The sequence below is a fragment of the Dermochelys coriacea genome, chromosome 1 (assembly GCF_009764565.3).
Source record: "Dermochelys coriacea isolate rDerCor1 chromosome 1, rDerCor1.pri.v4, whole genome shotgun sequence".
Lineage (NCBI taxonomy): Eukaryota > Metazoa > Chordata > Testudines > Dermochelyidae > Dermochelys > Dermochelys coriacea.
This window is the reverse complement of record NC_050068.2, coordinates 210,553,565-210,580,726: the sequence shown is the minus strand read 5'-3', so window position 1 is coordinate 210,580,726 and position 27,162 is coordinate 210,553,565. Positions and strand designations below refer to the sequence as shown.

The window sequence follows — 27,162 nt, the reverse complement described above, 5'->3', positions numbered from 1 at the left end:
CAGAACGAGGAGTAATGGTCTCAAGTTGCAATGGGGGAGGTTTAGATTGGATATTAGGAAAAACTTTTTCACTAAGAGGGTGGTGAAACACTGGAATGCGTTACCTAGGGAGGTGGTAGAATCTCCTTCCTTAGAGGTTTTTAAGATCAGGCTCGACAAAGCCCTGGCTGGGATGATTTAACTGGGACTTGGTCCTGCTTTGAGCAGGGGGTTGGACTAGATGACCTTCTGGGGTCCCTTCCAACCCTGATATTCTATGATTCTATGATAATTCATAGGCCAGCGCGGTAGGGCGGGACTAAACTGCGGAGAGCCTTGGAGGTAAAGGCAGATTATGAAGTGGGCTGTAGCTCACGAAAGCTTATGCTCGAATCCATGTGTTCGTCTCTAAGGTGCCACAAGTCCTCCTTTTCTTTTTACCTAGCTTAGCTCGTCGCTGCCTCCTGCAGGGCTTCGGGCATGTGCTGCTGGCCGCGGCCAGAGCCAGGATACGAGGCTGGAGGGAAGCCCGCTAGGCTGCCCCAGTCTGAAAAGCAGGGTGGGCCCGCGGGCCGTAGAGCCCCTCGCCCAAGGGAAAAGCCTGGACCGCTCTCCGGTGGGGCACGCGAATGCGGCGCCCCCTCCCCGGAGGATTTTCTCTTCACCCCGCGCTCCTGCTTCGGGCCTTGCTCCCACCCCGACCCCCTCCCCCTGCCCGGCTCCCTACGTGCAGGCAGCAGCCGACCCCAGCAGCGCTTCTGCTGCATTCCCGGACCCCTCCCATCCGCAGCGGAAGCGGCTACCCTGTCGCCTCCCCGCCTCGGCAGCCGGCTCCCTCCGCGCCGCCTGCGATTGCTCCCCGCGCAGCCCCCGCCCCGCCTCGCCCCGCCTCTGCCGGACAGCGGCCCTGCAGCAGCCAGGGCCCTGATTGGCCCCTCGGCCCGCTCCCCCCTCCCTCGCCCCGCTGCGCTGCGCTGCGCTCGCCGTCCGCCCGGACCAGCCGCAGCCATGAACCCGTTATTCGGCCCCAACCTCTTCCTCCTGCAGCAAGAGCAGCAGGGCCTGGCTGAGCCAGAGCCGCTTCCCCCAGCGCCCCTGGGGGACTTTCTCGGCGGAGAGCTGGGCCCCGCTTCAGCAGTGTCCCCGTTCCCGGCCCCCCCGGCTGCCATGGCCCTCCGCAATGACCTGGGCTCCAACATCAACGTGCTGAAGACCCTGAACCTGCGGTTCCGCTGCTTCCTGGCCAAGGTGCACGAGCTGGAGCGCAGGAACCGGCAGCTGGAAAAACAGCTGCAGCAGGCGCTGGAGGAGGGGGGCAGCCGTCTGCGGGCTGTGCAGCGCCGGGATCAGGCTGTGCAGACCAGCTTCATCAGCCCCATTCGCCCACTGGGGCTTGCCCTGGGCAGCTCCCGGCCAGCTGGGCTCTGTGCCCCCTCTAGGGTTTTGGGCTCTGCCAGCTGCCACCTTGGGGTACCATTCGCGTCTTCTTCCCAGCCTCCACCCTTGTCTGGCAGCCCCTTTTCATCCTCCTCCTGCTTCATGCCAGGCACCATCTGGTCCTTCTCGCAGGCCCGTCGGCTGGGCCCAGGACCTGAGACCACCCTGGTTCAGGGGCCGGGGGTCTCGTGGGTTCACCCTGACGGGGTTGGCGTGCAGATCGACACCATCACCCCTGAGATCCGAGCCCTCTACAATGTGTTGGCCAAGGTGAAGAGGGAGCGCGACGAGTACAAACGCAGGTGAGAAAGGGAGCAGGGTGAGTCCAGCACAGGCAGGAGACTGAAGGGAGAATGGGGGCAGGGAGTGAGTGGCAGCCCCAGGGCAACAGGGAGATGTGTCAATGTAGGCAAGAGAAGGGGGCAGAGAATGGAGTGGTAGGGAGCAGCGGGGTGAATACAGCTAAATGTGAAAAAGTGGAGGGGCTGCAGGGGAATGTAAGGAAGGGAGGAGGGTGGTGAGTAGGTGGCTACTAGCACAGGTGAGAGGGCAGAGGCAGAGAGGTGGGGCAGCGGGACATGGGTGAATGCAGACTGCAAACTCCAAGCACTCAAAATCATGACTCGTCCCAAAAAATCACGAGATCAGGATACAAACCACAAAAACTTTAAAAATGATAAATGCTGGGCTCTTTTCGTTTATCTTCTGGTTTTTGAGCATTCATGGTGCATTTAGGTCACATGCTCCAGGTTTTCACCCCAACCATGAGGGCCTGAAACTTTTTTAATGAAAGTTGAGATTCTTCTGAACTAACATAACTCCAGGAGCTGGGACTTTAAGAAAAAAATTGAGAGTTAGCAACAGTGAGTGAGATGATACAGCATTTAAGGAGACTGGGCTTGCAAGGCAAATAGGGAGCAGGGAGGGGGGCTGAGTTGGAGTCGGGGAGTAGATGAAGTTTGGAGGTGAGGGCAAAGTCTCCAAGACTGTGGTAGTTCAGTTTCAAAGACCAAGGGACCTTGCTGTGTAGTGGGAATGCTCTGGAGAAATTCTTGATAGGACTGTCTGTTCACCACCCTTTCTCCCTGTCCTTCGTCTCCAAATCTCATATAAGAACATAGTCCTGTAGCATATCTAGTCCAGTATCCTAGCACCAGCTGTTTCAGAGGCAGGTTCAGGAAACCCTGTAGGGGGTAGTGATGGGATAACCTGTCCCAGAGAAAGTTTCCTCATGACCCTCAAGGGCTAGTGGTTGGCTTGTGCTGAAAGTTCTTGCATAGTCTTTCGATATCACTGGGAAGTCCTTGTTTTACTATAGTTAAGATGACAACCACACTTCTGTTTAATGTCAAGTTTTAAATTGCTCTAAAATTTACATGTTTAATAAGATCAGCCTGAAAACAAGCAGGTCCCAGTTCAGGGCCTAGGGTGGAGTTAGGTGCAAATTTGGGGTAACTTGGCTAAGGGATCCTGGAAACATTAAGTTCTTTCCCCACCTCTCCCACAGCCAAATGACATGTAAATTTAAAAAAACCCAATGTTCTTGTGTTGCTTTTGGAGGATGTTTTAAGCAATGAAAAGGGCAAAACTATGGGCAGTATCCACATAAAACATACAGTTCTGCTAACCCCTAGCTGTCAGGTGCCAAGATCCAAATAATTCAAAAATAATCAGGCTTTCTTTTTGTCTCTGTGGAGGGGGAAGCTGAAGTGCTGTGAGCTACATTTGGAATAGGAAGGGGTTGGGGGGGACCAGACTGTTCTATGAAATACCTGATACTCAGAGGAAAGTGCACTTGACTAGGAAACAGAAGCTCAAGAGTTCAAGTCTTCTCTTCTATGGACTGCTAATGTTACTCTTCTGTGTGTGTCATACATGTTGTTATTATTATTATTATGAAGTGTATGCTTAGAGCCCTTTCCTAGGGGCAGGCAGCCACCATTGCCTCTTTTTTGCAGATCAATGTCACTGCTATCGGAACTAGGAATAGAACCCAGGTCTCTAATATGGAAAACTCAAGCATCATCCATTCAACCCTTTTCCTTTTGAAATTAGTATGCTAAAACTGAATTGCCCGTGGCTTTAGTCACACAAGCTGGAATGTCAGTGTAATAGGTGTGGTAATGAAGGACAGATTGTAGGAAGAAACAAGATGGTCTTGTGGTTAAGGCAATGAAGAGTAGGACCCAGGAGAACTGGTTTCTGTTCTTGAAGCCCCTCCACAGACTGGCTATGTGGTGGTTAGCAGTCACTTAAATTGTACATCTGGAGCTGGCCATCCTTCTGAGGTATTTTGGAGAACTAGCCCACCCCTGAGGCACTAATGGGGACTCAGGAGACCCAGCGTTCAATTCTGAACTTTGCTACAGACTTCCTGAATTTCCCAAGCCTAGTAACTTTGGCCCAGATCCTCAAAGGTATTTAGGGGCCAATTATTTCAATAGGCGTTAGGTGTATGAAAACCTTTGAGGATCTGGGCTTTAATCTCTGTCTGGTGGTTTCCAAATCTGTAAACTATTTGGGCTCTTCAGGAGTATGACCAGCCTGTTTTGGCTTGTTCACAGTTCAAGAGTTTGTTTTAGCTGGTTTGATGCTGAAAAACTTCAAAGGCTTTGGAGGGGTCCCATATTCACCCCAGCACTGGGAGGGGCATTGTGTAGGTGATCCTGTGTCCTCCCAAATGTATCCGCAGAGAGGTGGTTAGAGATGCTGCAGGTCTGGGGGCCAGTGATGTGCTTGGTGTAACATATTTTTACATTGTTTTGCCAGGAATAGCAGGAACGGGAGAAAGAGAAGTCCCACAACCCCTTCCCCACATCGAGAACCTTCTGAGATGCGCAGCTGCAGCTGTGAACCTCCTATGGTCCTGACTGGGAGTAGGAGGCTGTGGGGCTCCCCTTTTCCACACACTTTTCCCACATCAATGGAAGGGCTTCTGAGATTCCCCATCTCCCATTCCTGGCTGATATTGATTTTTAAAGACAGATTTTTTTTTTTTATGCTGTTTTTCTCATGGTGTCATGAGGCTTGGATGGGGAGGGCTGGGTGTTATCCTTGGCCTGGGAGGGGAGGGGTTGGAAATGCTGGCCTAGTGTTGCCTGGTGGATGGCCGGATGGGGCAGAGGATCTCTCGGGTTTTCTGTCTTCCTTCCCTCACATTTTCTGGTCCTCGAGCAGATTAAACTGGGATATTGCAGCGCAGGAGTGATGTGTGTGTTACATTGGATACAAGGGAAGGATCTGTGGGTCCCCGTGGGGACTTGGGATGATGAGAAGGGGTTACAGGAGGGAGCTTTGCTCACAATCTGCAGGAACATCCAGAATGCTGGCTGGAGCCTCTTGGCTGGTCTGGGCTGTGTGGGGGAAGTGGTTCAGGGAGGTTATTATTAGGAATGGTGCATTGCAGATGGGAATGATAGAGTATCTGAGAGGAGGAGAGAAACAGAGAGAGCCAGGGAAAGAGTAAGCAGGGGGTGAAGGATGGAGAGGCCATACAGAAGTTTTGCTTCCACAAAGTATCACTGTCATTTTCTGACCCAGTGTTGAAATCCCTGTCTGTTCTACACCATAATGATTTAGGGGAATCACTACTTAAAGGCAGTTTCAGTAATGGGTCATTTTCCTAGTGTAGACAGGGCTAGAGAGACAGGTTGAGTGACGGGAAGAGAGGCAGAAAGCACTGCAAGCCAGATCTGGAGAGAGAAGGAGGGAGAGGAAGAGATACTGAAGTATTTTGTGACAGAGAAACACATTTTCTCCTCAGAGATGGAAACCTTGTTTGATCAGTTCCTATGGAAGGTACATCCTGCTTGTATCTCTGTCCTTCCCTCTGTTGTGTATCTCTTTCTTCTTCCCTCTTTCCTGTTCTTTCCTATCAAGGTAAGAGGAACCCCCATGGACTCTTTTCCTGCAGATGGAGGATGGGCTGCCTGCATATTCAGGGCAGTGGTCTGGGGTATATAAAAAAGGCCAGCATGCAGCTTTAGGGTGGGTCATATTCTAAGAGTGAGCAATATTGCCAATCCCAGGTATTCCAAAGTCATGAGCCAGACACCAGAAATCAGGAGACTGGCTTAAAAATCATGAGATAATAAATGTGGGGTTCTTTCTATTTGCCTTCTGATTTCTGAGCTTTTAGGATTCACGTTTTCAAACTTTTCTGCCCAGCCACGAGCACTAGAAGCTGAGATTTTCATGTTATTATACAATTCCAGGGGCTGAGGCTTTAAGAAAAACACCAACTATTGTAAGAATCATGATAAAATTGCAAGAGTTGGCAACTCATAATGAGTGCCCAGCCCAATGAGAAAATTCCACTCACCCAAAGGAAATGGAAGTGGAATAGCAACCACCTCGTGCTGCACTGTTCAACACAATAGAGCAGGGGCCAATACAGTGCACCACCAACCAATATGAACTAAATATGGGAGAGGATACAGTTAATTAGCAAAGTGAAATACAACCCAGCCCAACATAACAAAACATGGATCAACACATTGCAATACAGCACAACATAAAACTGTACCACACAAGCTAATATAGCACAGAATGGCACAACACATAGTGATGAAATATAGCTTAGAGTATTGTAGCCCATTGCAGCACAACACAACCAGCATAAAACTGCCAGTCATCTTGCAATAATTGCAGCATAGCCAGCATGCTGCAGAGAAATATAGCTTAATATAGCAGTCTTTTGCAACATAATACAGCCTAAGTATAGTGCAACCAATTGAAACCCAACATAACCAGGGCAGAACAACTCTTTGCAGCCCAGCTGCAGTGCAGTACAACCCGGTGTAACATAATCCCTGAATAACCAATACAACCTAACATAAAATAGGCCAGTTCAACACAGCCCATCGCAGTGCAATACACAGGATGATAGCATAGCCCAGGGGTGGGCAAACTTTTTGGTGGAAGGGCCATGAATGATCATGAAATTGGGGGTTGGAGGGCAGGAGGGCTCCCACTGGAGGTGCGGGCTCTGGGGTGGGGCTGGCAAGGGGTTGGAGGTGTAGGAGGGTGCTCCATGCTGTGACCGAGGGGTTCGGAGGGCAGGAGGGGGATCTGGGTTGGGGCAGGGGGTTGAGGTGTGGGAAGGGTTCAGGGGGGCAGGCTCAGGGCAGTGCTTACCTCATGCAGCTCCCAGAAACAGCAGCATGTCACCCCTCTGGCTCCTACGTGAAGGTGCGGCCAGACAGCTCTGCACACTACCCTGTCCACAGGCGCTGCCCCTGCAGCTCCCATTATTTGCGGTTCCCGGCCAATAGGAGCTGCGAGGGCAGCGGTTGGGGCTGTGGCAGCAGGTGGAACCCTCTGGCTGCCCCTACATGTAGGAGCCAGAGAGGGGACATGCTCCTGCTTCCAGGAACCATGCAGAGTGGGGCAAGACCTCGACTCCGCTCCCCAGCTGGAGCACCACAGCAGGGCAAGCCCCAGACCCCACTTCCTGGCAGGAGCTCAGGGGCCAGATTAAAACATTTGGAGGGCCAGATGTGGACCCCGGGCTGTACTTTGCCCACCACTGGCATAGCCGGTTATACCACATTGCATAGCCCATCACAACACAGTACAGCCCTGTATAGTGGAGCCCTTTGCAGAGTTCTATCCACTGTCTATCCACTGTCCCAGTACAGCCCCATTTAATAAAACAGCATATCTCTATATAAATATAACACTAACACAAGCACAGCACAGATTGTGACAGCCCCTCAGTGCCCAATACAGCCCAACGCCTGTTACTGCCTGTACAGCAAAACCCAGTATAGCCCAGGCTGGAGGCCACTCGCCTGAACTGGTATGGTGGGGAGGGGCAGAGAGGACAATGGGCTAGATCTGCCAATTGATCTAATCTGGTCCTGGGGAGTGTGTTTCAGCTGCTAAATACAGCTTGTGGTTGGTGTCCTGAGGGCCCCGCACTGTGACGTGAAAGGCAGTTGGTGAATTCTGAGTGAGATCAGTAGAGTCTGTGGCAGGGACCAGCTCATGGTTGGAAGGCGTGACATGCATCCAACAGCTGTAGCTGTTTGGAAAGGAAGGGCAGCAAATTCCAGAGCAAATTCTCTCCCCCACTCCCAATACTCCTTGTATGACTAGAGAGGATCCCGTAGTGCGCAGTTCAGCAGTGAGGAAGGCAACCTGCAGCTGCCAGCTCTGCCCTCCCCAGCAGAGGGTGCTGTGGGATAGGCAGAGTGTAATTGGCACATTTGTCTCACTAGGTGGGAAGAGGAGTATACTGTGCGTGTCCAGCTGCAGGACCAAGTGACTGAGCTGCATGAGGTGAGGGGCCCATCCCCACTCCCCCTGCACCCTAGACTCATTTCCCTGGCACTGATTCCAGTGTTTCCCTTTCCCCCCCGAGCAGGAGGCCCAGGAGGCTGAAGCATGCCAGGAGGAGCTGGCCCTGAAGGTGGAGCAGCTCAAGGCAGAGTTGGTTGTCTTCAAGGGACTGATGAGCAATGTGAGTGCCCTGTCCACCCAGCATACACACTCAGCCATTAGCCAAGACATTGTGAACCCATCCCATGGCTCGGCAGACGGATGTGTGTTTTCTCATAGTAATGCCAAACAAGGAATGTCTGCAGAGTGATGCAGTGCCCAACCTGAGTGCATGGGGAAAGCCTCCAGCGTGAGCTCCCTCAGCAATGCCCTGACAGTGCCTGGCCCTGATTATAATGCCTCTAGCATGATGATCTCCCTCACCATGCCCAGGAGAATTCTGTCAGAACTCTGTGTTAGAGGGTTCCGTGTGCCTTGTCTAACTATCCTTTTCCTCTGTCCCCTTGCACCATGTGCTGGGCTGGTTCTCACTGGGTCAGAACCTCACAGAGCTGGATACCAAGATCCAAGAGAAGGCCATGAAAGTGGACATGGATATCTGTCGGCGCATTGACATCACAGCCAAGCTGTGTGATGTGGCACAGCAGCGTAACTGTGAGGACATGATCAAAATGTTTCAGGTGAGATGCACCTGCTGCTGTCCCAAGCGAAACAGCTACCACTGGGGGAAGGAGCTTCCAGCCAAGGGGGAGAGACAAAAGCACTTGCATGACTCTTGCAGAGGAGGGGCTCAGTCACTATAAGTCTTGTTCCATGAGTTCACCTGCTCTCCATATTGGGTTACATGCATTGGAGTGGGGAGCAACAGGCAGAGAGGCAAGAGGAGGAGGCTGAGAACTGCAGACTTTACTCGAGGCATTAGGAGTACCCATCCAACTCATTATTCAGAGATATTAGGCACTGGGACTCCTGAGTAATAGGGGAGCAGCTGCAGAAGAGGGAGACATGGTGCGAAGTGTCTGTCTCTAACCCCTTCTCTCTCCACCCCCTCTTCTCTCTCTGCCTTTCTCTCTGTCCCTGTCCCTGTCTCTCTTTCTCACTCGCTTGCTCTGTCCCTGTCTCACTCTCTCTCCCTTCCCCCTACAGAAGCAGCTGGTTAGTTTCATTCAGTTAAGAATATGTACAATTTAGACACTTTCTGTAAACTAAGGTTTGACTGTAAATATTGACATATTTCACTTAGACTGTCTCTTCTTCCTCTCTCTGCCTTTCCCTTTCCCTCTGTCTCTGGATCTGGGGGCGGGGAGAGTTGAGTTCTTCAATTAAACCACATTCTTCCCATCAGGTTCACAGATTCCATCTTTAGTTGCATAATTTTTAATTTTAAAATATTCTAAAATCACATTTTATCCATTGCACCATCTTTAACCTGATCATAATAAGCCCCTCTCTCTCGCTCTCTCTTCTTCCTTCTTTCTTTCTTACTTTCCCTATCTTCCTACCCCTATGCCATTCCTTTCCCCTCCATCTCCTCTCAACAACCCGACCTTGGACCCGGCCTTGTTTCTGTAGTCTCTGCACTTGTCTCCCATTAAGGTCCCAGCCGCGGCGGGGCGGAAGCGGGAGCGGAAGCTGATCAGTGATGAGGACGCTTCACTGTCTGAGAACGATGCCGCCAAAAAGCCTGAAGAGGAGGAAGATGAAGAGACCACAGCCATGAGCATCAATGAGGAGATGCAGAGGATGCTGAACCAGCTGTGAGTGTAACCCAGCCTTTACTTCTGCCCCACACCTGCTGCTGAGACAGGCTGGGACTGGAGTCGCTGTGAGTTCTGTTACAGCCAGCTCTCCTGCCCTGTTCCCTACAGCTCTTCCCCATGCTGGGAGAGGCTGGGATTGGTGTAGCTGAAAGCTCTCCCACAGCCAATGGCTCTTCTGTATTCATTACAGCAGTGGTTTTCAAACTTTTTTTTCTGGCGACCCAGTAGAAGAAAATTGTTGATGCCCATGACCCAATGGAGCTGGGGATGAGGGGTTTAGGGTGTGGGAGGGGCTCTGGGCTGGGGCAGAGGGTTGGGGTGCAGGAGGGGGTCAGGGCTTTGGGCTGGGAGTGCAGGCTTTGGGATGGGGCCAGGAATGAGGGGTTTGGAGTGCAGGAGGGGGCTCTGGGTTTGGGGACAGGAGGGGAGGCTCAGGGCTGGGGCAGGGAGTTGGGGCACCTGCTTACCTCTGGTGGTTCCCAGTCAACGGCGCAGCCGGGGTACAGAGGCAGGCTTCCCGCCTACCCTGGCACTGCGGACTGCGCTGTGCCCCAGAAGTGGCCAGCAGCAGGTCTGGCTCCTAGGCGGAGGCGCGCAAGCAGCTCCACAGAGCTCTCGCCCTCAGGCACCCCCCGACCCCCATCTCCCATTGGCCGGGAACTGGCCAATGGGAGTGCAGAGCTGGTGCTTGAGGTGGGGGCAGTGCGCAGAGCCCTGTGGTCCCCCCGCCTAGAAGCCGGACCTGCTGCTGGCCACTTCCAGGGCGCAGCGCGGTGTCAGAACAGGTAGGGACTAGACTGCCTTAGCTGGGCAGCACTGCTGACGGGACTTTTAATGGCCCAGTCAGCAATGCTGACCAGAGCTGCCACGACCCAGTACCTTCTATCCCAGTACTGGGTCACAACCCACAGTTTCAAAACCACTGCATTACAGCACCTTCCTGCGGGGAAAGGCCAGGATTGGGAATTCCCCCACAATTAGTTTTGAAGCCTCACACTTTGTAGCTCTTCCTACTGGGAGAGTTCTCCTCTCTTTGCTGACATGCGGTTTCCTTGTCCCCAGGAGGGAGTATGATTTTGAGGATGACTGTGACAGTCTCACATGGGAGGAGACAGAGGAAACGCTGCTGCTCTGGGAGGATTTCTCCGGATATGCCATAGCAGCTGCAGAGGTGCAAGGGGAGGTAACACCAGCTTCATGCTCCAGTCATACCCCCATCTCCAGCTACCCTTCTCTCTCTCTCTCTCTCTGGTACGGTGTGGATCCCTCATTCCTGTTTATGCTAATTCCTACACAAATACTCGCCCATTTCTAATGGATTGGATAGTTCTCTGCTGCAGTGCAGCCTTGAATGTTTGTTACCCCAAAGCTCTCATTCAAATATAGAATATTCAAACACCCCTATCTAGGCCCTACATGGCCTGCCCCCCACCAGTTATCTACACCACCCTGGCCCTGTAAAATGTGCCCAGATCTCTTTTTTCAGACTGGCCTAAGGCCTCTTGTCAGAGGTGCTTGCCAAAACCAGCAAGCATAGAAAAATCCTACCCAGCTGGGAAGGTGCCATCTTTAGCTGCTCTCATTCTGTCCCTTAAACCCGCCATTGAGACTATCAGCCCCTTGAGTGAGAAGGAAACTTATTCTGCACCACCTAAGATGAGACCTGAAAGTCCAGTTGGCCAAGGCCCCTGCATAGCCAGAACTCCAGCTGCTCCCCTTGACCCTTGTGGATTAACAGTTATGGGGTCTCGGGGGGGCTGTTGGCAATGGGGGGCTGCCTGTCTGCCACAATCCTCAATGTCTCAGGGCAATGCTGTGCTTTTTCAGGACAAAACTTCCCACTGTCAATGGTCCCAGGCTGTCTGTCCCATCCCTGCTGCTAGATGGGAGAGCCCTGGCTGATCAAGTGTCTACAGATGTAGCTGTACCAGTGAATGCAAACACGGGGTCAGGCTGTAGTTGTGGCCTGTTAAATGTGATTTGTATGAACTGGGAACACACCCACCCTTATCCTGTGTCACTGTCTGTCTGTCTCTGTTCTCTACCCTGTCCTTGCTCCCTCTGATGCTGCCTGGTCTTTCTCTGATCTCTCACTCTGTGCTTTCTGATGTCTGGCAACTGCACTGTCTCCAAACATCATGGCACCCTCTTCTCCCCCAGCAACAGGATGACTGTCTGGAGAAGGTGATTAAGGACACAGAGTCGCTCTTCAAGAGCCGCGAGAAGGAATATCAGGAAACCATCGACCAAATAGAGGTAGGAGAAGGACATAGTGGAGAAGATGGGGGCGGGCAAGGAGATGGAAGATGTAGGGATAGAGCCAAGGATGGACAAGAAAGTTGGTAATTGTGGATGTCGCCCTATGACTGGCTGGTGAAGCTGGGCAGTGTCCCCTGGTTGGAGGAGAAGATAGTCAGTGTCCTCTGGCGGGCTGGCTGGGACAGTATGCAATGGTCCCATGTGGCACGGATAGTGCCACACCAGCAGGTTCAGCTCCTCATTGCTCCCCCTTGTGCAGCTGGAGCTTGCAACAGCAAAGAATGACATGAATCGGCACCTGCATGAATACATGGAAATGTGCAGCATGAAGCGTGGGCTGGATGTGCAGATGGAGACCTGCCGCCGGCTCATCACCCAGTCTGGAGACAGGTGAGCTCCAGGATAGGGAGGGCCAGGATTCCTGGGTTCCAATCCCAGCTCTGGGAGGGGCATTGGATCTAGTGGCTCAGAGTCAGGAGATGGAGTTAGAACTCTTGGGTTCAATTCAGTTCTGTGCTTTATAGATTTGTGTACTGCACTCCTCTCTGTAGTATCTGAATGCCTTCCAGATTAAGTATCGTGACCACATATTTGTCATGTGGTGTTTGTTCACTCATCCTCTCCCCAGGGAGCAAAGTGTGCACAGTGCAGTGCTTTGGGGGAGGAGGGGGTGGCATTGTTTGTTTTGAATTTACATGTTGCTCTATATCTTAAGTTAGAGAAGGCAAAGTCAAAGAAATGCGCCTTGTACTTGGAGAGGGAAGGCACTGAGGTTTGTTCCATCTCCCACACAGACAAGGTTCTACTCCCAGCGCTGGGAGAAGAGTGGGAGCTACTGGGGGACTGGGAATTGAGGCTCCTGGAGTTTGTTCCCAGTCCTCACAAGGGAAATGGGAGCTAGTGCATTGATGGGTGAGGGGCCGGGCTGGCTGTCACAACTGGATTGGACTCTGAATGATCAGCTGTAACCGCCTTGCAGACTCCTCACAGGAGTTGAATTTGGTGCCAGGTGCCTATGGCAGATGAATCATGTTCAGCTGTCAGCTTTGACACATGATGTCACTGTCTAAAGAGAACCTGCAATAGAGCATCACTGATCTGCTGGGACATTCTGCTGGCCTGTGGGAGTATGAAATCAGTGCAGCTCTGGGCTGAGCCCTGCTGGAATGAGTTCACAGTGTCACTTCCCTCCTCCATATCCCCCTCTGCTGGGTACTGCCAGGATATTGTTCTGAGCAAAGCTCCCCATCATTGGCACCAGCATTTATTTAGGCTCCATATAACCCCCTTACCCTCTCAGTGGTGCTCTACAGGACCCATCTAATGTCACATGTTTACTTCCCAGTGTTAACTGCACCCCTTCCACTGCCTGAGGAATCCATCTGGTTATACAGCACCCCCTAGGTATCAGTTATAATTAGGGCTGTCAAGCAATTAAAAAAATTAATCGCAATTAATTGCACTGTTAAACAATAACAGAATACCATTTATTTAAATATTTTTGGATGTTTTCTACCTTTTCAAATATACTGATTTCAATTACAACACACAATATAGAGTATACAGTGCTTATTTTATTTTTATTACAATTATTTGCACTGTAAAAAACCAAAAGAAATAGTATTTTTTCAATTCACCTAATACAAGTACTGTGGTGCAATCTCTTATCATGCAAGTTGAACTTACAAATGTAGATTTTTTTTTTTACATAACTGCACTCAAAAATAAAACAATTTAAAACTTTAGAGCCTACAAGTCCACTCAGTCTTACTTCTTGTTCAGCCAATGCTGAACAAGATAATGCTGTCTGCTTCTTGTTTACAATGTCACCTGAAAGTGAGAATAGGCATTCTTATGGTATTGTTGTAGCAGGCGTTGCAAGATATTTACATGCCAGATGCGCTAAATATTCATATGTCCCTTCATGCTTCAACCACCATTCCAGGTGACATGCATCCATGCTGATGACGGGTTCTGCTTGATAACAGTCCAAAGCAGTGCAGACCAATACATGTTCATTTTCATTATCTGTCAGATGCCGCCAGCAGAAGGTTGATTTTCTTTTTTGGTGGTTCAGGTTCTGTACTTTTCGCATCAGAGTGTTGCTCTTTTAAGACTTCTGAAAACATGCTCCACATCTCGTCCCTCTTGGATTTTGGAAGGCACTTCAGATTCTTAAACCTTGGGTTGAGTGCTGTAGCTATCTTTAGAAATCTCACATTGATACCTTCTTTGCCTTTTGTGAATTCTGCGGTGAAAGTGTTCTTTAAATTAACAACGTGCTGGGTCATCATCCGAGACTGCTATAATGTGAAATATATGGCAGAATGCAGGTAAAACAGAGCAGGGAATATACAATGCTCCCCCAAGGAGTTTGGTCACAAATTTAATTAACGCATTATTTTTTTTACGAGCGTCATCAGCGTGGAAGCATGTCCTCTGGAATGTGGCCGAAGCACGAAGGGGCATACAGATGTTTAGCATATCTAGCATGTGAATACCTTGCAATGCCGGCTACAAAAGTCCCATGCGAATGCCTGTTCTCACTTTCTGGTGACGTTATAAACAAGAAGAGGGCAGCACTTTCTCCCATAAATGTAAACAAACTTGTTTGTCTTAGCAATTGGCTGAACAAGAAGTAGGACTGAGTGGACTTGTAGGCTCTGAAGATTTACATTGTTTTGTTTTTGAGTGCAGTTATGTAACAAAAAAAAATCTACATTTGTAAGTTGCATTTTCACGACAAAGAGATTGCACTACAGTATTTATATGAGGTGAATTGAAAAATACTATTTCTTTTATCATTTTTACAGTGCAAATATTTGTAATAAATAATATACACTTTGATTTCAGTTACAACACTGAGTACAATATATATGAAAAAAATCCAAAATATTTAATACATTTTAATTGGTATTCTATTGTTTAACAGTATGATTAAAACTGCGATTAATCGAGATTAATTTTTTTAAGTTAATCACATGAGTTAACTGTGATTAATCGACAGCCCTAGTTATAATAGCTCTGCTTCTCTCCCTCCTCCTTCCTTCCCCAAATCTGGTGCCCACGTGACCCCTGCCCTTTGTTCTCTTTCAGAAAGTCTCCTGCTTTCACACCACTCTCTAACAGTGAACCGGCCCTGAATGAGGATACCGAGGAGTCAAATCACGACCTCCCAACAGATGCTTCTATCAGATAATTTGAGAGGCCCTTCACCCTCCTGGCAAGGCAGAGAGCAGGGGTGTCTGAACTGTGGCTGGGAGAGACTGACAGGGACAGGGAGCCACCATCAGAACTCTGTTATCAAATTTCTCCTCATTCGGGTCAGGGGTGGGAAATTTACCCCAAAAGGACATGTTGTAAATGAGAACAACTAGTTAGAACTGAGGCCCTCACATAGGGTCCCCTTCTCTCTCCCCACCTCTGTCTTCCCCTCCCCCACATGGATCTTACTGGGGTTCAGACAGGGAGGAGCCAACTTTATTATAGCAGCATCCCCTGGGACCTGTCTCCTGGGGACCTCCCAGACCCACTGCATCCGTCCCCTGTCCTGGTATACTTGACCTGTCTCCCTCTGCACCCCTTGTGCTGCTCAGAAGTAGAACTGGAGCTGTGCCCGTCTGCAAACATTGGTGCCAACTGGGCCGAGTGCTGGGCTCTCTCTGTCCTCAGTGCTCAATGAACACTCACGTGGTCCCTGTGCCACAGTGCACAAGGTACCGAGAGCTTCTTCTCTCCTTGAGGATGGGGAAAGGGCCATTGGCTCCTGCCCCTTCCATGCACTTTGCTTTGCTGCGCATCTCTGGTGTGATGACACGTGTATGTGTTTGTGCTGGAAATGAGGACTCATTAAATGGGACAATAATGCCCTTTTCTACAGCTGTGTGGGGTTTTATTTATCTTGTGTGGGAGTTGAAGGACACTGCTGAGAGGAAGCTTCCTGTAAGTAGTCCAGATTGGGCACTGCCTGGGCACTGCTGCAGGGAAGAGTCTGTTGTTGCAGCTTCTGCTGGAACATGGTGGGGAAGAGAAGAGGGCTCCATTGTTGGGGTCACACTGCCCTCCAGGGACTGCACTTAGTATTTTGATTGTGGTAGCACTCAAATGTGCTAGGCTCTGTTTTAAAAACAACCAAAAAGTAGACACGGTCCCTGCTCCGCTGAGCTTCCATTCTAAGCAAGGACGGGGCTTATGCTGCTCTGACCCTTGCTCAAGGACCCTACTGGAACCTGCGTTACCCTCCCATTTGTCACCCTTCCCCACACACTCAGTACATACTGATGCACTGTTGGCAATGGGAGTTCCTGTAACACTACGCACAGGGGTGATGTCTGCTCTCATCACATACCTGGCATTAACCTGTATGTCCAGTACACTTTAACTGAGAATTCACTCCCTATCTCCTTGCCAACAAACACAAAGTGACATTTGACAGCAGGATTGACAACTCACTACAGGATAATGGAAAATACTCTCTCTCTCTCACCTGTCATGGGATGGGATGGTAGGACTCTTCCAGAGGAAGTAAGACTGGTCTCTCAAGTTCACTATATGTTGCAGAACATTCTCATTTTGGCTGAATCAGGCTGCACTGAATGATTCACCAATTCAAACCATGATTTAAATTGGCAATCTAGAAACCTTCATTTCAATCATCCATTTTAATCTTGTTTGTTGTTGAGTTATTTTCCTAAAAAAAGATTGATTCTCATTGATTGGTAACCATTAAAACATTGATTTGCAACTAATTATAGCCTTTACACTAAATTCGGTGCTTCTGTTTGCTAACCAAGAGGACACACTATATCTATATTTATTTAAGCAATTACAGTGATTAACAAAATTTAAAAATTAAGAATCTGAATAACTATGTTATGCTAGAAAATGGTGAATGACTTATTTCTTGTTTACTAGAAGATAGTTAATTTTATTACTCATGATTAGAATTGAATTGGAATTCAAAAAAATACACAAAAATAGCATTTTTTAGAAGTCTGATTTTTACATGTAAAAAAAGAATTGATTTTTCCCCCACCCTCTTTTTAGAAAATTGAACTGGGTGAGGTTGTGTGTTTGGTCCATTTGTTTGTCTCTGTGAGGACCATGTGACTGGGACACTTGGGTTTTTGTTCAGCCCCAGTGTTTGAAGTCTCCAAGTGGTTAATCCCTCCCTATCAGTGAAGGGTAGAGCTGAGTATAACAGATATGTCAATTTCCTGCAGTATCCTGGATAAACCTTATTGAATTATTTTTAAGCATTTTAGGAGTTAATTGTATTAAAAATTAAAATATTTGTGTTATTGTGGATTGTGTATAGGGGGCAAACATGCCTAATATAAACTTTGGGAAGTGTTATGCGTGTCAGAGGACAATCTGAAACTATGTCCTTCCTTTCCCAGGAAGTCTGTAGCAGGAGATCTATGCAAATGTGTACCCCCTCCAGTTATGCAAGAACTCAGCCTTTTGAAGCTTTGCCTTTGTCTGCTGATCACCTGTTACATGAGGACAAGATCAGAGGCCCAGCTGTCTAAAGGAGTGTCTCTCAGATTCATGGAGGTGCTTATTCTGAGCCAGAGGGCTTATAAACTTGTAACCACACAAAAAAACCCTTGTGGGGTTTGAAGGGCTCTTCACATGCCCTTCCTGGGATGATTTCTGGTAAGCTCATTAGTATGCGTGTATGTTCATTTATTGTTTTTAATATATTTCTTCTGTAATGCTTTCACCTTAAGACTAAATATGCTTGCTTAGGAAACGCTGTGTGGTACCTTATAACTGGTCAATTACCCTGTTTATAGCCGTAGAGAAGAAAAGCAAAGCAGGCCAACAGAGACAATCTGCCTGGCTAGGGAATTCACGGTGTAGGCAGTGAACTGTGCAGCCTGGAAAATCCCCGGTCAGGAGGGAGAGAAATGCTTCTCTAAATCCAAGAGAGGTGATGGCTGACAACCAGAATCTTAAGAGTGGGTGCCTTTGCTGGACCATAGAGGGGGGAATACAGGTCCAGTTGTCCTGAACAGTGACTCTGAGCAGCAAGACTTTGTAAATAAATCAATTGTCAAGGGAGCCTTTGATCAGGAGTGGCAAATGGGAGTTTCAGAGGCACTGTGGGTCCTTCTGTTTAGTTATAGTTGTGCACCCACCTGCTGTGACTTGCCCTTTTATGTGCTATGTTTTCCTTTCTGCTAGAAGATAGAAGAGAGATCTAGGGTATGACATGCAAGTTGGTAGCCATGTTGGAAGAGAGGATATGTTGTCTGGAAGTGCGAGTTTCAATGGTGCGTAGCAGCTGAGAAAATGGAGATCTCTTGGACAATCAGATTCAGAAATCATTGCCATGGACACCACAAGGGAAAGGATCACAGTGAGAAACTGAAGAGAATATAAAAACTGAGAAGTAGAATGGTGATTTGTGACTAAGAAAGGAAACAGACTGAGAAGCCATTCAACCTGGCTAGAAGGATCCAATTACTTGCAGATAATCAGTGAGTAAACTACTTAGAAACCTGTTTCTGGAGGAACAAAATGGGACACACTTAAAGGGTGTCCTTGTGGTATGAAGTAAGCAGCTACCAAGAGAGATTCTTCAACCATCCTGCGAAAGCAAGCGTCGGTGATTCCGTATTAAGAAGGCAATGGACAGAGAATTCAGCCAGGGACACAAGGACATCAAGACGGCGTTCTGTCTCCCTGGATACAAGGTGTAACTACAAGATTGGATGAATTATGAAGTTCTCTGCAAGTCTCCATTGATGATTATAGCCACAGTTCAGGGCAACTGCATCTGCATTCCCCTTCTATGGTCCACCAAGGGCACTCACAATTAGGCTTTAGGCTCCCCAGCCATAACATCGTATGGGCAGAGACACATGTCCCTCTCTCCCTCCTGATTGGGGTATTTCCAGGCTGCACAGCTCTCTGCCTCCACCATGATTTTCCCAGCAAGGCCAGACTTTCTAAGCAGGTCTGCTTTACTTTTCTCCTCCGGTATGGTAAACTGTAATTGACACAGTCAAGTTACCACACTGCTCCTTCTAAGCAAGCACATTTATTAATTAGGTAAAAGTATTACAGAGAAAATGTATTAAAACAATAAAAGAACTTACACACATGCTAACAAGCTTACTAGAGACCACCCCCTAACTCCAGCAAGGGCTCTGGTCAGTGAATAGCCCTTCAAATCCCACCAAGGGATTTTTTAGTGACTACCATTCATAACTGTTTTGGTTCAGAACCACTACACCCATGACTCTGTGAGTTGTTATTTGGGCCTTTTAATTCTGGGACTAGGAAATACATAGATAAAAGGTTCCCCCCCTCCACCGCCTGAAGGAAGCTTCAAAAGATCAGGTGTGGAGGTGGGCATTTGTATTCCCCTCTTCACAGGTATTTCCTAGGAAACCTCAGCTAACAATTCGTTCTTGTCTTTGCCCATTGTTTAAGTGTCCTTTGAATCTCATAACACTTCCCAACGTTTACATTAGTCATTTCTCCTAGACAAGTTACCTACAATCCCACAAGAATGCATAAATCTTTGCATTTTTAATACAATGAGCACCTAAGATACTTCAACTTAATTCAGTAGGGTTTGTCCAGGATAATGCCTTTCAAAATTATAACATTTTATAATCAATTATAATCAATGATATGGCATCACATGGAACGACACAGATTATAGAAGACATCAGAGATCTTGAAGGGAACTGAAGAAGAGAAAAGATGAAGTGGAGATCCTTTCAATCCCGTGAGTGAGAGGAGGCAGAAACTGTTGGAGGTGAACCACTGGCTAAACAACAGCTGTGAATCTGAAGATTTTGGTTGGGTAGAGCATTGGTCAATGCTCCAGTGGGAAAGAAGGCTGTACTAATGGCACAACCTGCATCTCATGGATAGGGGAGACTTGCTGGAGTAGCCAGGAAAATGTTAAACTAGAAATGCAAGAGAAAGGTACTAAGAAGGCAAATACAATTCAAACGCAAACTCCGTGTGTCATGAACAAATTGAACCAAAATAGCAAAGAATGTGAAGAGAAGACATTTTTTCAATTGCTTGTTTCAGAGTAGCAGCCGTGTTAGTCTGTATTTGCAAAAAGAAAAGGAGTACTTGTGGCACCTTAGAGACTAACAAATTTGTTAGTCTCTACAGTGCCACAAGTACTCCTTTTCTTTTTTCAATTGCTTGTAAACCAATGCTATGAGTCTGTGTAACAAGCAAGAGGACTTGAAAATTTTCATGGATAAAAGGAATTGTGATATATAATTGGCATTACTGAAACCTGGGAGATGATTTGCATGATTAGAATGTTAAAAATGTTGGTTGCAAACTATTTAGGAAGGACAGAGAGGGGGAAAGGTAGTGGGATGGAGGTTGAACTCTATATAAAAGTTTTAGTTTTCGAGTTATTGATAATTCAGAACCACAGGATCTTGAATACATGTGGATCAATGTTCTAACAAACAAACCCCAAGAAAAGGATACTGGTGGATACAAACCACCAACTTAAACCAGAGAACAAGATGAGTTTATCTTCAATCACCTGTCTATAGTGTGGGAGGGGGGAGTGTGTTATAGGGGACTTCAATTTGTGACACACATGCTGGAGTTCTCATGCAACCAGTAGTAAAACATCCATTAGAGTCTCTAAAAACTATAGATGATACTTTTCTAATGCAAAATTTTATAATGCGCACAACACAGGATCCACCTCATTTTAGACTTCTATGACAACTAAAGATGAATTAATCACTGGACTGAAAGTTGGTGGTTGCCTAGGGTACAATGATCATGACATGATTAATTCAATATGAACAAACAGAGGACAGTCCTAACCAATAATATATATTCTTGGTGCTTCAAAAGGACTAATTTCTCAAAGATGAAGAAAATTATGAGAGATATTATGGAGATAAAATCCTGGGTATTAAATAGCCCTATAATCTAACAGAAAAAGGCATAACAAAAACCAATGGATGGGAAGCTGAAACCAGATAAATTCAAACTAGAAATAAAACAAAAAATATTAGCCATTGGAACAAAGTACCAAGGGCAGAGGTGGTTTCTCCATCTTCAATTCAAGATTGGATCCTTTGCTGGAAGATTTGGTTTAGTCAGATACGAGTATTGGGTTCAATACAGGGGTAAGATAATAAAATTTAATGGCCTCTGATGTGCAGGTCAGACTAGATAATCTAATTGTCCCTTCTGTCCCTTAAACTGTATGAATCAACACATGTTGTCCATTCAATCTTATTATATATACAGCTTAGAAACAACAACAGTCACCAAGGTAACAGCCAAATGCTCTTAACCCTCCCCTCCATTGAATGTTAATGTTCCCGAGGAATTAATCTTTGTTTTCCACTGTTTGTGATCTTAATCTTGGGCAAAACAATGAAATGGCTGATGCAAGATTTGATTAATAAAGAATTAAGGGAGGGTAATATATGTAATACCAATTAACATGGGTTTATAGAAAATAGATCCTGTCAAACTAACTTAATATCTTTTTGATGAGATTACAAGTTTAGTTAATAAAAGTAATAGTGCTGATGTAATATCCTTACACTTCTATAAGGCGTTTGACTTGGTACAGCATAATATTTTGATTAAGAAACTAGAATGATACAAAATTAACATAGTACAAGTATCAGAGTAGCAGCCGTGTTAGTCTGTATTTGCAAAAAGAAAAGGAGTACTTGTGGCACCTTAGAGACTAATAAATTTATTTGAGCATAAGCTTTCGTGAGCTACAGCTCACTTCATCGGATGCATTCAGTGGAAAATACAGTGCGGAGATTTATGTACATAGAGAACATGGAACAATGGGTGTTATCATACGCACTGAAATGAGGGTACAAGTAAATGCACTAAAAACTGACTAACTCATAGGTCTCACGGGGAAAGCATCATCAAATGGGTTTGTGTGGGACCCAAGAACCCATTAATGCCAACTGGCAAGGGAGTTGCACATTCTGGTATGTCCAGGCAAGGGAGTCCTGATTCTGGTATGTCCATTCTGGTTCACCAAAGAACATCATGTGAGGTAGTAAATGAAAGCTGGGATCACACTAATCATTAATATTTTTATGAAATATATGTACAAATACTACGAAAGGAGTTTTTAAAATATATATTAGGGCTGTCAAGCAATTAAAATAATTAAAATTAATTGTTAAACAACAATAGAATACATTTATTTTAAATATTTTTTGATGTTTACTACATTTTCAAATATATATTTCAATTACAACACAGAATACAAAGTGTATAGTGTTCACTTAATATTTATTTTTTATTACAAATGTTTGCACTGTAAAAAACAAAATGTATTTTTCAATTCACCTCATACAAGTACTGTCGTACAATCGCTTTAATGATAAAAGTTGAATTTACAAATGTAGAATTATGTACAAAAATAACTGCATTCAAAAATAAAACAATGTAAAACTTTAGAACCTACAAGTCTACTCAGTCCTACTTCAGCCAGTCACTCAGACAAACAAGTTTGATTAAATTTGCAGGAGATAATGCTGCCTATGTCTTGTTTACGTCACCTGAAGTGAGAACAGGCATTCACATGGCACTGTTGTAGTTATTTATGTGCCAGATGCACTAAAGATTCGTATGTCCCTTCATGCTTCAACCACCATTCCAGAGGACATGCATCCATGCTGATGACAGGTTCTGCTTGATAACAATCCAAAGCAGTGCAGACTGATGCTTGTTCATTTTCATCATCTGAGTCAGCTGCCACCAGCAAAAGGTTGATTTTCTTTTTTGGTGGTTTGGGTTCTGTAGTTTCCACATCAGAGTGTTGCTCTTTTAAAACTTCTAAAAGCATGCGCCACACATTGTCCCTCTCAGATTTTGGAAGGCACTTCAGGTTCTTAAATCTTGAGTCGAGTGAGGTAGCTATTTTTTGAAATCTCACATTGGCATTTTCTTTGCGTTTTGTCAAATCTGCAGTGAAAGTGTTCTTAAAATGAACATGTGCTGGGTCATCATCCAAGACTTCTATAACATGAAATAGATGCAGAATGCAGGTAAAACAGAGCAGGAGACATACCATTCTCCCCTCAAGGATTACAGTCACAAATTCAATTGATGCATTATTTTTTTAACGAGCATCATCAGCATGGACACATGTCCTCCGGAATGGTGGCCGAAGCATGAAAAGGCATATGAATGTTTAGCATATCTGGCGAGCAAAAGGGCCATGCGAATACCTGTTCTCACTTTCAGGTGACATTGTGAATAAGAAGCAGGCAGCAGAATCTCCTGCAATTTGTAACCAACCTTGTTTGTCTGAGTGACTGGCTGACCAAGAAGTAGGTCTCAGTGGACTTGTAGGCTCTAAAGTTTTACATCGTTTTGTTTTTGAGTGCAGTTGAGTGCAGAAAAATCTACATTTGTAAGTTACACTTTCATAATGAAGAGATTGCACCACAGTACTTGTATGAGGTGAATTGAAAAATGCTATTTCTTTTGTTTATCATTTTTACAGTACATATATTTGAACTAAAATAATAATATAAAGTGAACACTGTTCACTTTGTATTCTGTGCTGTAATTTAAATCAATATTGAAAATGTAGGAAAACATCCAAAAATATTTAATAAATTTCAATTGGTAATCTATTGTTATAAGTGTGATTAATTGCGATAAATTTTTTTAATCATGATTTTTTTTAGTTAATCGCATGAATTAACTGTGATTAATTGACAGCCTTCATATATATATATATATATATATATATATATATTTTAAAGTCTATACCAAGGTTAGGCTGAAAAGCAGGTTTTCCTCCCAACAGGAGGTAAGAAATGTATCTCTCTCGGATATTAGGTTTCAGACTAGCAGCCATGTTAGTCTGTATTCGCAAAAAGAAAAGGAGTACGTGTGGCACCTTAGAGACTAACACATTTATTTGAGCATAAGCTTTCGTGAGCTACAGCTCACTTCATCAGATGCATTCAATGAAGTGAGCTGTAGCTCATGAAAGCTTATGCTAAAATAAATGTGTTAGTCTCTAAGGTGCCACAAGTACTCCTTTTCTTTTTGCGGATATAAATTAAGCTAACACAATGGATGCCCATTCATATACAAAATCAGAAGTTAGCAAAGAGATAGTGAAGTTAACAGGGAAGGAGTACCAAGGAAAAATAAACCACAGGTGGTTACCTGGCTGTAGGCAAAGACAATTAACTTTGGGGAGTACACATAGAAAGCAAAGACGACATCCCCTTATCCTGCACCAAGAAAGTAAACGGACAGCACTATTATTCATGAAAATGGGATCACAACTAGCCATTGTTGAAACACTACAGAGGGCTTTGGGGTGAGATTAACCTGTTGGCTTAGTCTCCAGAAAGCATGTTATGATTTTATTTTATATGTAGCAATTTGTTTCCCATATTCTTACTGACTATCTCTTGTGTCTTCGAAAATAAACTTATCCTTGTTTTCACTATAAATATAGCTAAGTGCTGTGATATTAAGCAAGGTGCTGATCCTTGTGTTGAATCAGACAAGCTGGTGAGTACACTCTCTTTGTGAACAGCAGACCTGGTGTATCTGAGTGTTCAGTGGATAAGGGACTGGACACTATGAGGGAATGCTTCATAGGGACCCGGGGACTGGAGTGCACCTATTGTTAACCTGCAAGGCAATGTAAGGGCTGGCATAGCCCAGAGGGGAGTTCTTGGGTGGCCAACAGGCTGGTGATGTTATAGAAGATTAGGGTTGGAAGAGATCTCAGGAGGTCATCTAGTCCAACCCCCTGCTCAAAACAGGACCAACACCAACTAAATCATCCCAGCCAGGGCTTTGTCAAGCCAGGTCTTAAAAACCTCTAAGGATAGAGATTCCACCACATCCCTAGGTAACCCATTCCAGTGCTTAACCACCCTCTTTGTGAAGTAGTTTTTCCTAATATCCAACCTAGACCTCTCTCACTGCAACTTGAGACCACTGCTCCTTGTTCTGTCATCTGCCACCACTGAGAACAGCCTAGCTCCATCCTCTTTGGAACCCCCTTCAGGTAGTTGAAGGCTGCTATCAAATTCCCCCTCACTCTTCTCTTCTACAGAGTAAATAAGGCCAGTTCCCTCAGCCTCTCCTCATAAGTCATGTGCCCCAGCCCACTGATCATTTTTGTTGCCCTCCGTTGGACTCTCTCCAATTTGTCCACATCCTTTCTGTAGTGGGGGACCCAAAACTGGATGCAATACTCCAGATGTGGCCTCACCAGTGCTGAATAGAGGGGAGTAATCACTTCCTTCAGTCTGTTGGCAATGCTCCTACTAATGCAGCCCAATATGCCATTAGCCTTCTTGGCAACAAGGGGACACTGTTGACTCATATCCAGCTTCTTGTCCACTGTAATCCCCAGGTCCTTTTCTGCAGAACTGTCACTTAACCAGTCAGTCCCCAGACTGTAGCAGTGCATGGGATTCTTCCTTCCTAAGTGCAGGACTCTGGTTGAACCATATCAGATTTCTTTTGGCCCAATCCTCCAATTTGTCTAGGTCACTCTGGACCCTATCCCTACTCTCTAGCATATCTACCTCTCCCCATAGCTTAGTGTCATCCACGAATTTGCTGAGGGTGCAATCTATCCCATCATCCAGATCATTAATGAAGATGTTGAACAAAACAGGCCCCAGGACCAACCCCTGGGGCACTCCACTTGATACTGGCTGCCAACTAGACATCGAGCCGTTGATCACTACCTGTTGAGTCCAACGATCTAGCCAGCTTTCTGTCCACTTTATAGTCCATTCATCCAATCCATACTTCTTTAACTTGCTGGCAAGAATACTGTGGGAGACTGTATCAAAAGCTTTGCTAAAGTCAAGGTATATCACATCCACCACTATCCACAGAGCCAGTTATCTCAATCAGGTTGGTCAGGCATGACTTGCCTTTGGTGAATCCATGTTGACTGTTCCTGATCACTTTCCTCTCCTCCAAGTGCTTCAAAATGAATTCCTTGAGGACCTGCTCCATGATTTTTCCAGGGTCTAATGTGAGGCTAACTGGTCTGTAGTTCCCCAGATTCTCCTCCTTCGCTTTTTTAAAGATGGGCACTATATTTGCCTTTTTCCAATCATCTGGAACCTCCCTCAATCACCATGAGTTTTCAAAGATAATGGCCAGTGGCTCTGTAATCACATCAGCCAACTTCCACAGCACCCTCGGATGCATTGCATCTGGCTCCATGGATTTCTGCATGTCCAACTTTTCTAAATAATCTTAACCTGTTTTTTGAGGGCTGCTCACCAGTGCAGCAGTCTGGGAACTGACCTTGTCTGTGAAGACTGAGGCAAAAAAAGCATTGAGTACTTCAGCTTTTTCCATGTCATTTGTCACTAGGTTGCCTCCCCCATACAGTAAGGATCCCACACTTTCCCTGACCTCCTTCTTGTTGCTAACATACCTTTAGAAACCCTTCTTGTTACCCTTCACATCTCTTGCTAGCTGCAACTCCAGTTGTGCTTTGGCCTTCCTGATTACATCCCCGCATGTTCAAGCAATATTTTTATACTTCTCCCTGGTCATTAGTCCAATCTTCCACTTCTTGTAAACTTCCTTTTTGTGTTTAAGCTCACCGAAGATTTCTCTGTTAAGCCAAGCTGGTCGCCTGCTATATTTACTGTTCTTTCTGCACATTGGGATGGTTTGTTCCTGCGCACTGAATAAGGCTTCTTTAAAATACAGCCAGCTCTCCTGGACTCCTTTTCCCCTGATCCTGCCCATCAGTTCCCTGAGGGAGTCAAAGTCTGCTTTTCTGAAATCCAGTGTCTATATTCTGCTGCTCTCCTTTCTTCCTTTTGTCAGGATCCTTAACTCAACCATCTCATGGTCACTGCTGCCCAGGTTGCCACCCACTTCTGCTTCCCCTACCAATTCTTCCCTGTTTGTGAGCAGAAGGTCAAGAGAGCATGGCCCCTAGTTGGTTCCTCCAGCACTTGCACCAGGAAGTTGCACCAACACTCTCCAAAAACTTCCTGGATTGTCTGTACAATGCTGTATTGCTCTCCCAGTAGATGTCAGGGTGATTGAAGTCCCCCATGAGCACTAGGGCCTGTGATCTGGAAACTTCTGTGAGTTGTCAGAAGAAAGCCTTGTCTATCTCATCCTCCTGGTCTGGTGGTCTATAGCAGACATCCACCATGACATCACCCATGTCAGAGTAATGTTACCCAGTTAAGTATAAGCAAGTCTCCATCACAATGGAGGCATGGGGGTAACAAGGTGACTCCCAGTCCTGGGTACCCTGAGGACCATCAGAGTGTGTTGCTAGTGGGATCTGGCAGGGATCAGTCTTTGACCCTGCACTATTAACTTGCTTATCAATGACCTGGAAGAAAACATACAACCATCACTGATAAAAGTTTGCAGATGACAAAAATAGGGGGAGTGGTAAATACTGAAGAGAACAGGT

The 27,162-nt window shown here is 46.2% G+C and overlaps 1 protein-coding gene across 5 annotated transcripts; it reads left to right on the top strand.

Annotated features, from left to right (window-relative positions):
* The first annotated feature begins 786 nt into the window (after positions 1 to 786).
* Positions 787 to 15,594, top strand: IFFO1 (intermediate filament family orphan 1). Of its 5 annotated transcripts, none has more exons than XM_043501134.1 (10): positions 838 to 1,718; positions 7,638 to 7,698; positions 7,784 to 7,879; positions 8,238 to 8,378; positions 8,845 to 8,853; positions 9,271 to 9,455; positions 10,521 to 10,641; positions 11,622 to 11,714; positions 11,977 to 12,107; positions 14,814 to 15,594. In XM_043501134.1, the coding sequence occupies exons 1-10, from the start codon at positions 988 to 990 to the stop codon at positions 14,914 to 14,916; spliced, it is 1,671 nt and encodes a 556-aa protein (XP_043357069.1). In that variant the 5' UTR covers positions 838 to 987; the 3' UTR covers positions 14,917 to 15,594. The 5 variants fall into 5 exon arrangements, with proteins under 5 accessions (XP_038242945.1, XP_043357069.1, XP_038242944.1 ...); XM_038387016.2 differs by having other exon boundaries at positions 841 to 1,718; positions 9,295 to 9,455; positions 11,619 to 11,714; XM_038387014.2 differs by having other exon boundaries at positions 841 to 1,718; positions 11,619 to 11,714.
* The last annotated feature ends 11,568 nt before the right edge of the window (positions 15,595 to 27,162 follow it).

Coding starts and splice junctions, on each gene's coding strand:
- IFFO1 (XM_038387014.2), top strand. CDS start 988: ATGAACCCGTTATTCGGCCCCAACCTCTTCCTCCTGCAGCAAGAGCAG. Junction 7,880..8,237: donor TCAAGGGACTGATGAGCAAT/GTGAGTGCCCTG, acceptor TCACTGGGTCAG/AACCTCACAGAGCTGGATAC. Junction 11,715..11,976: donor AAACCATCGACCAAATAGAG/GTAGGAGAAGGA, acceptor CCCCTTGTGCAG/CTGGAGCTTGCAACAGCAAA.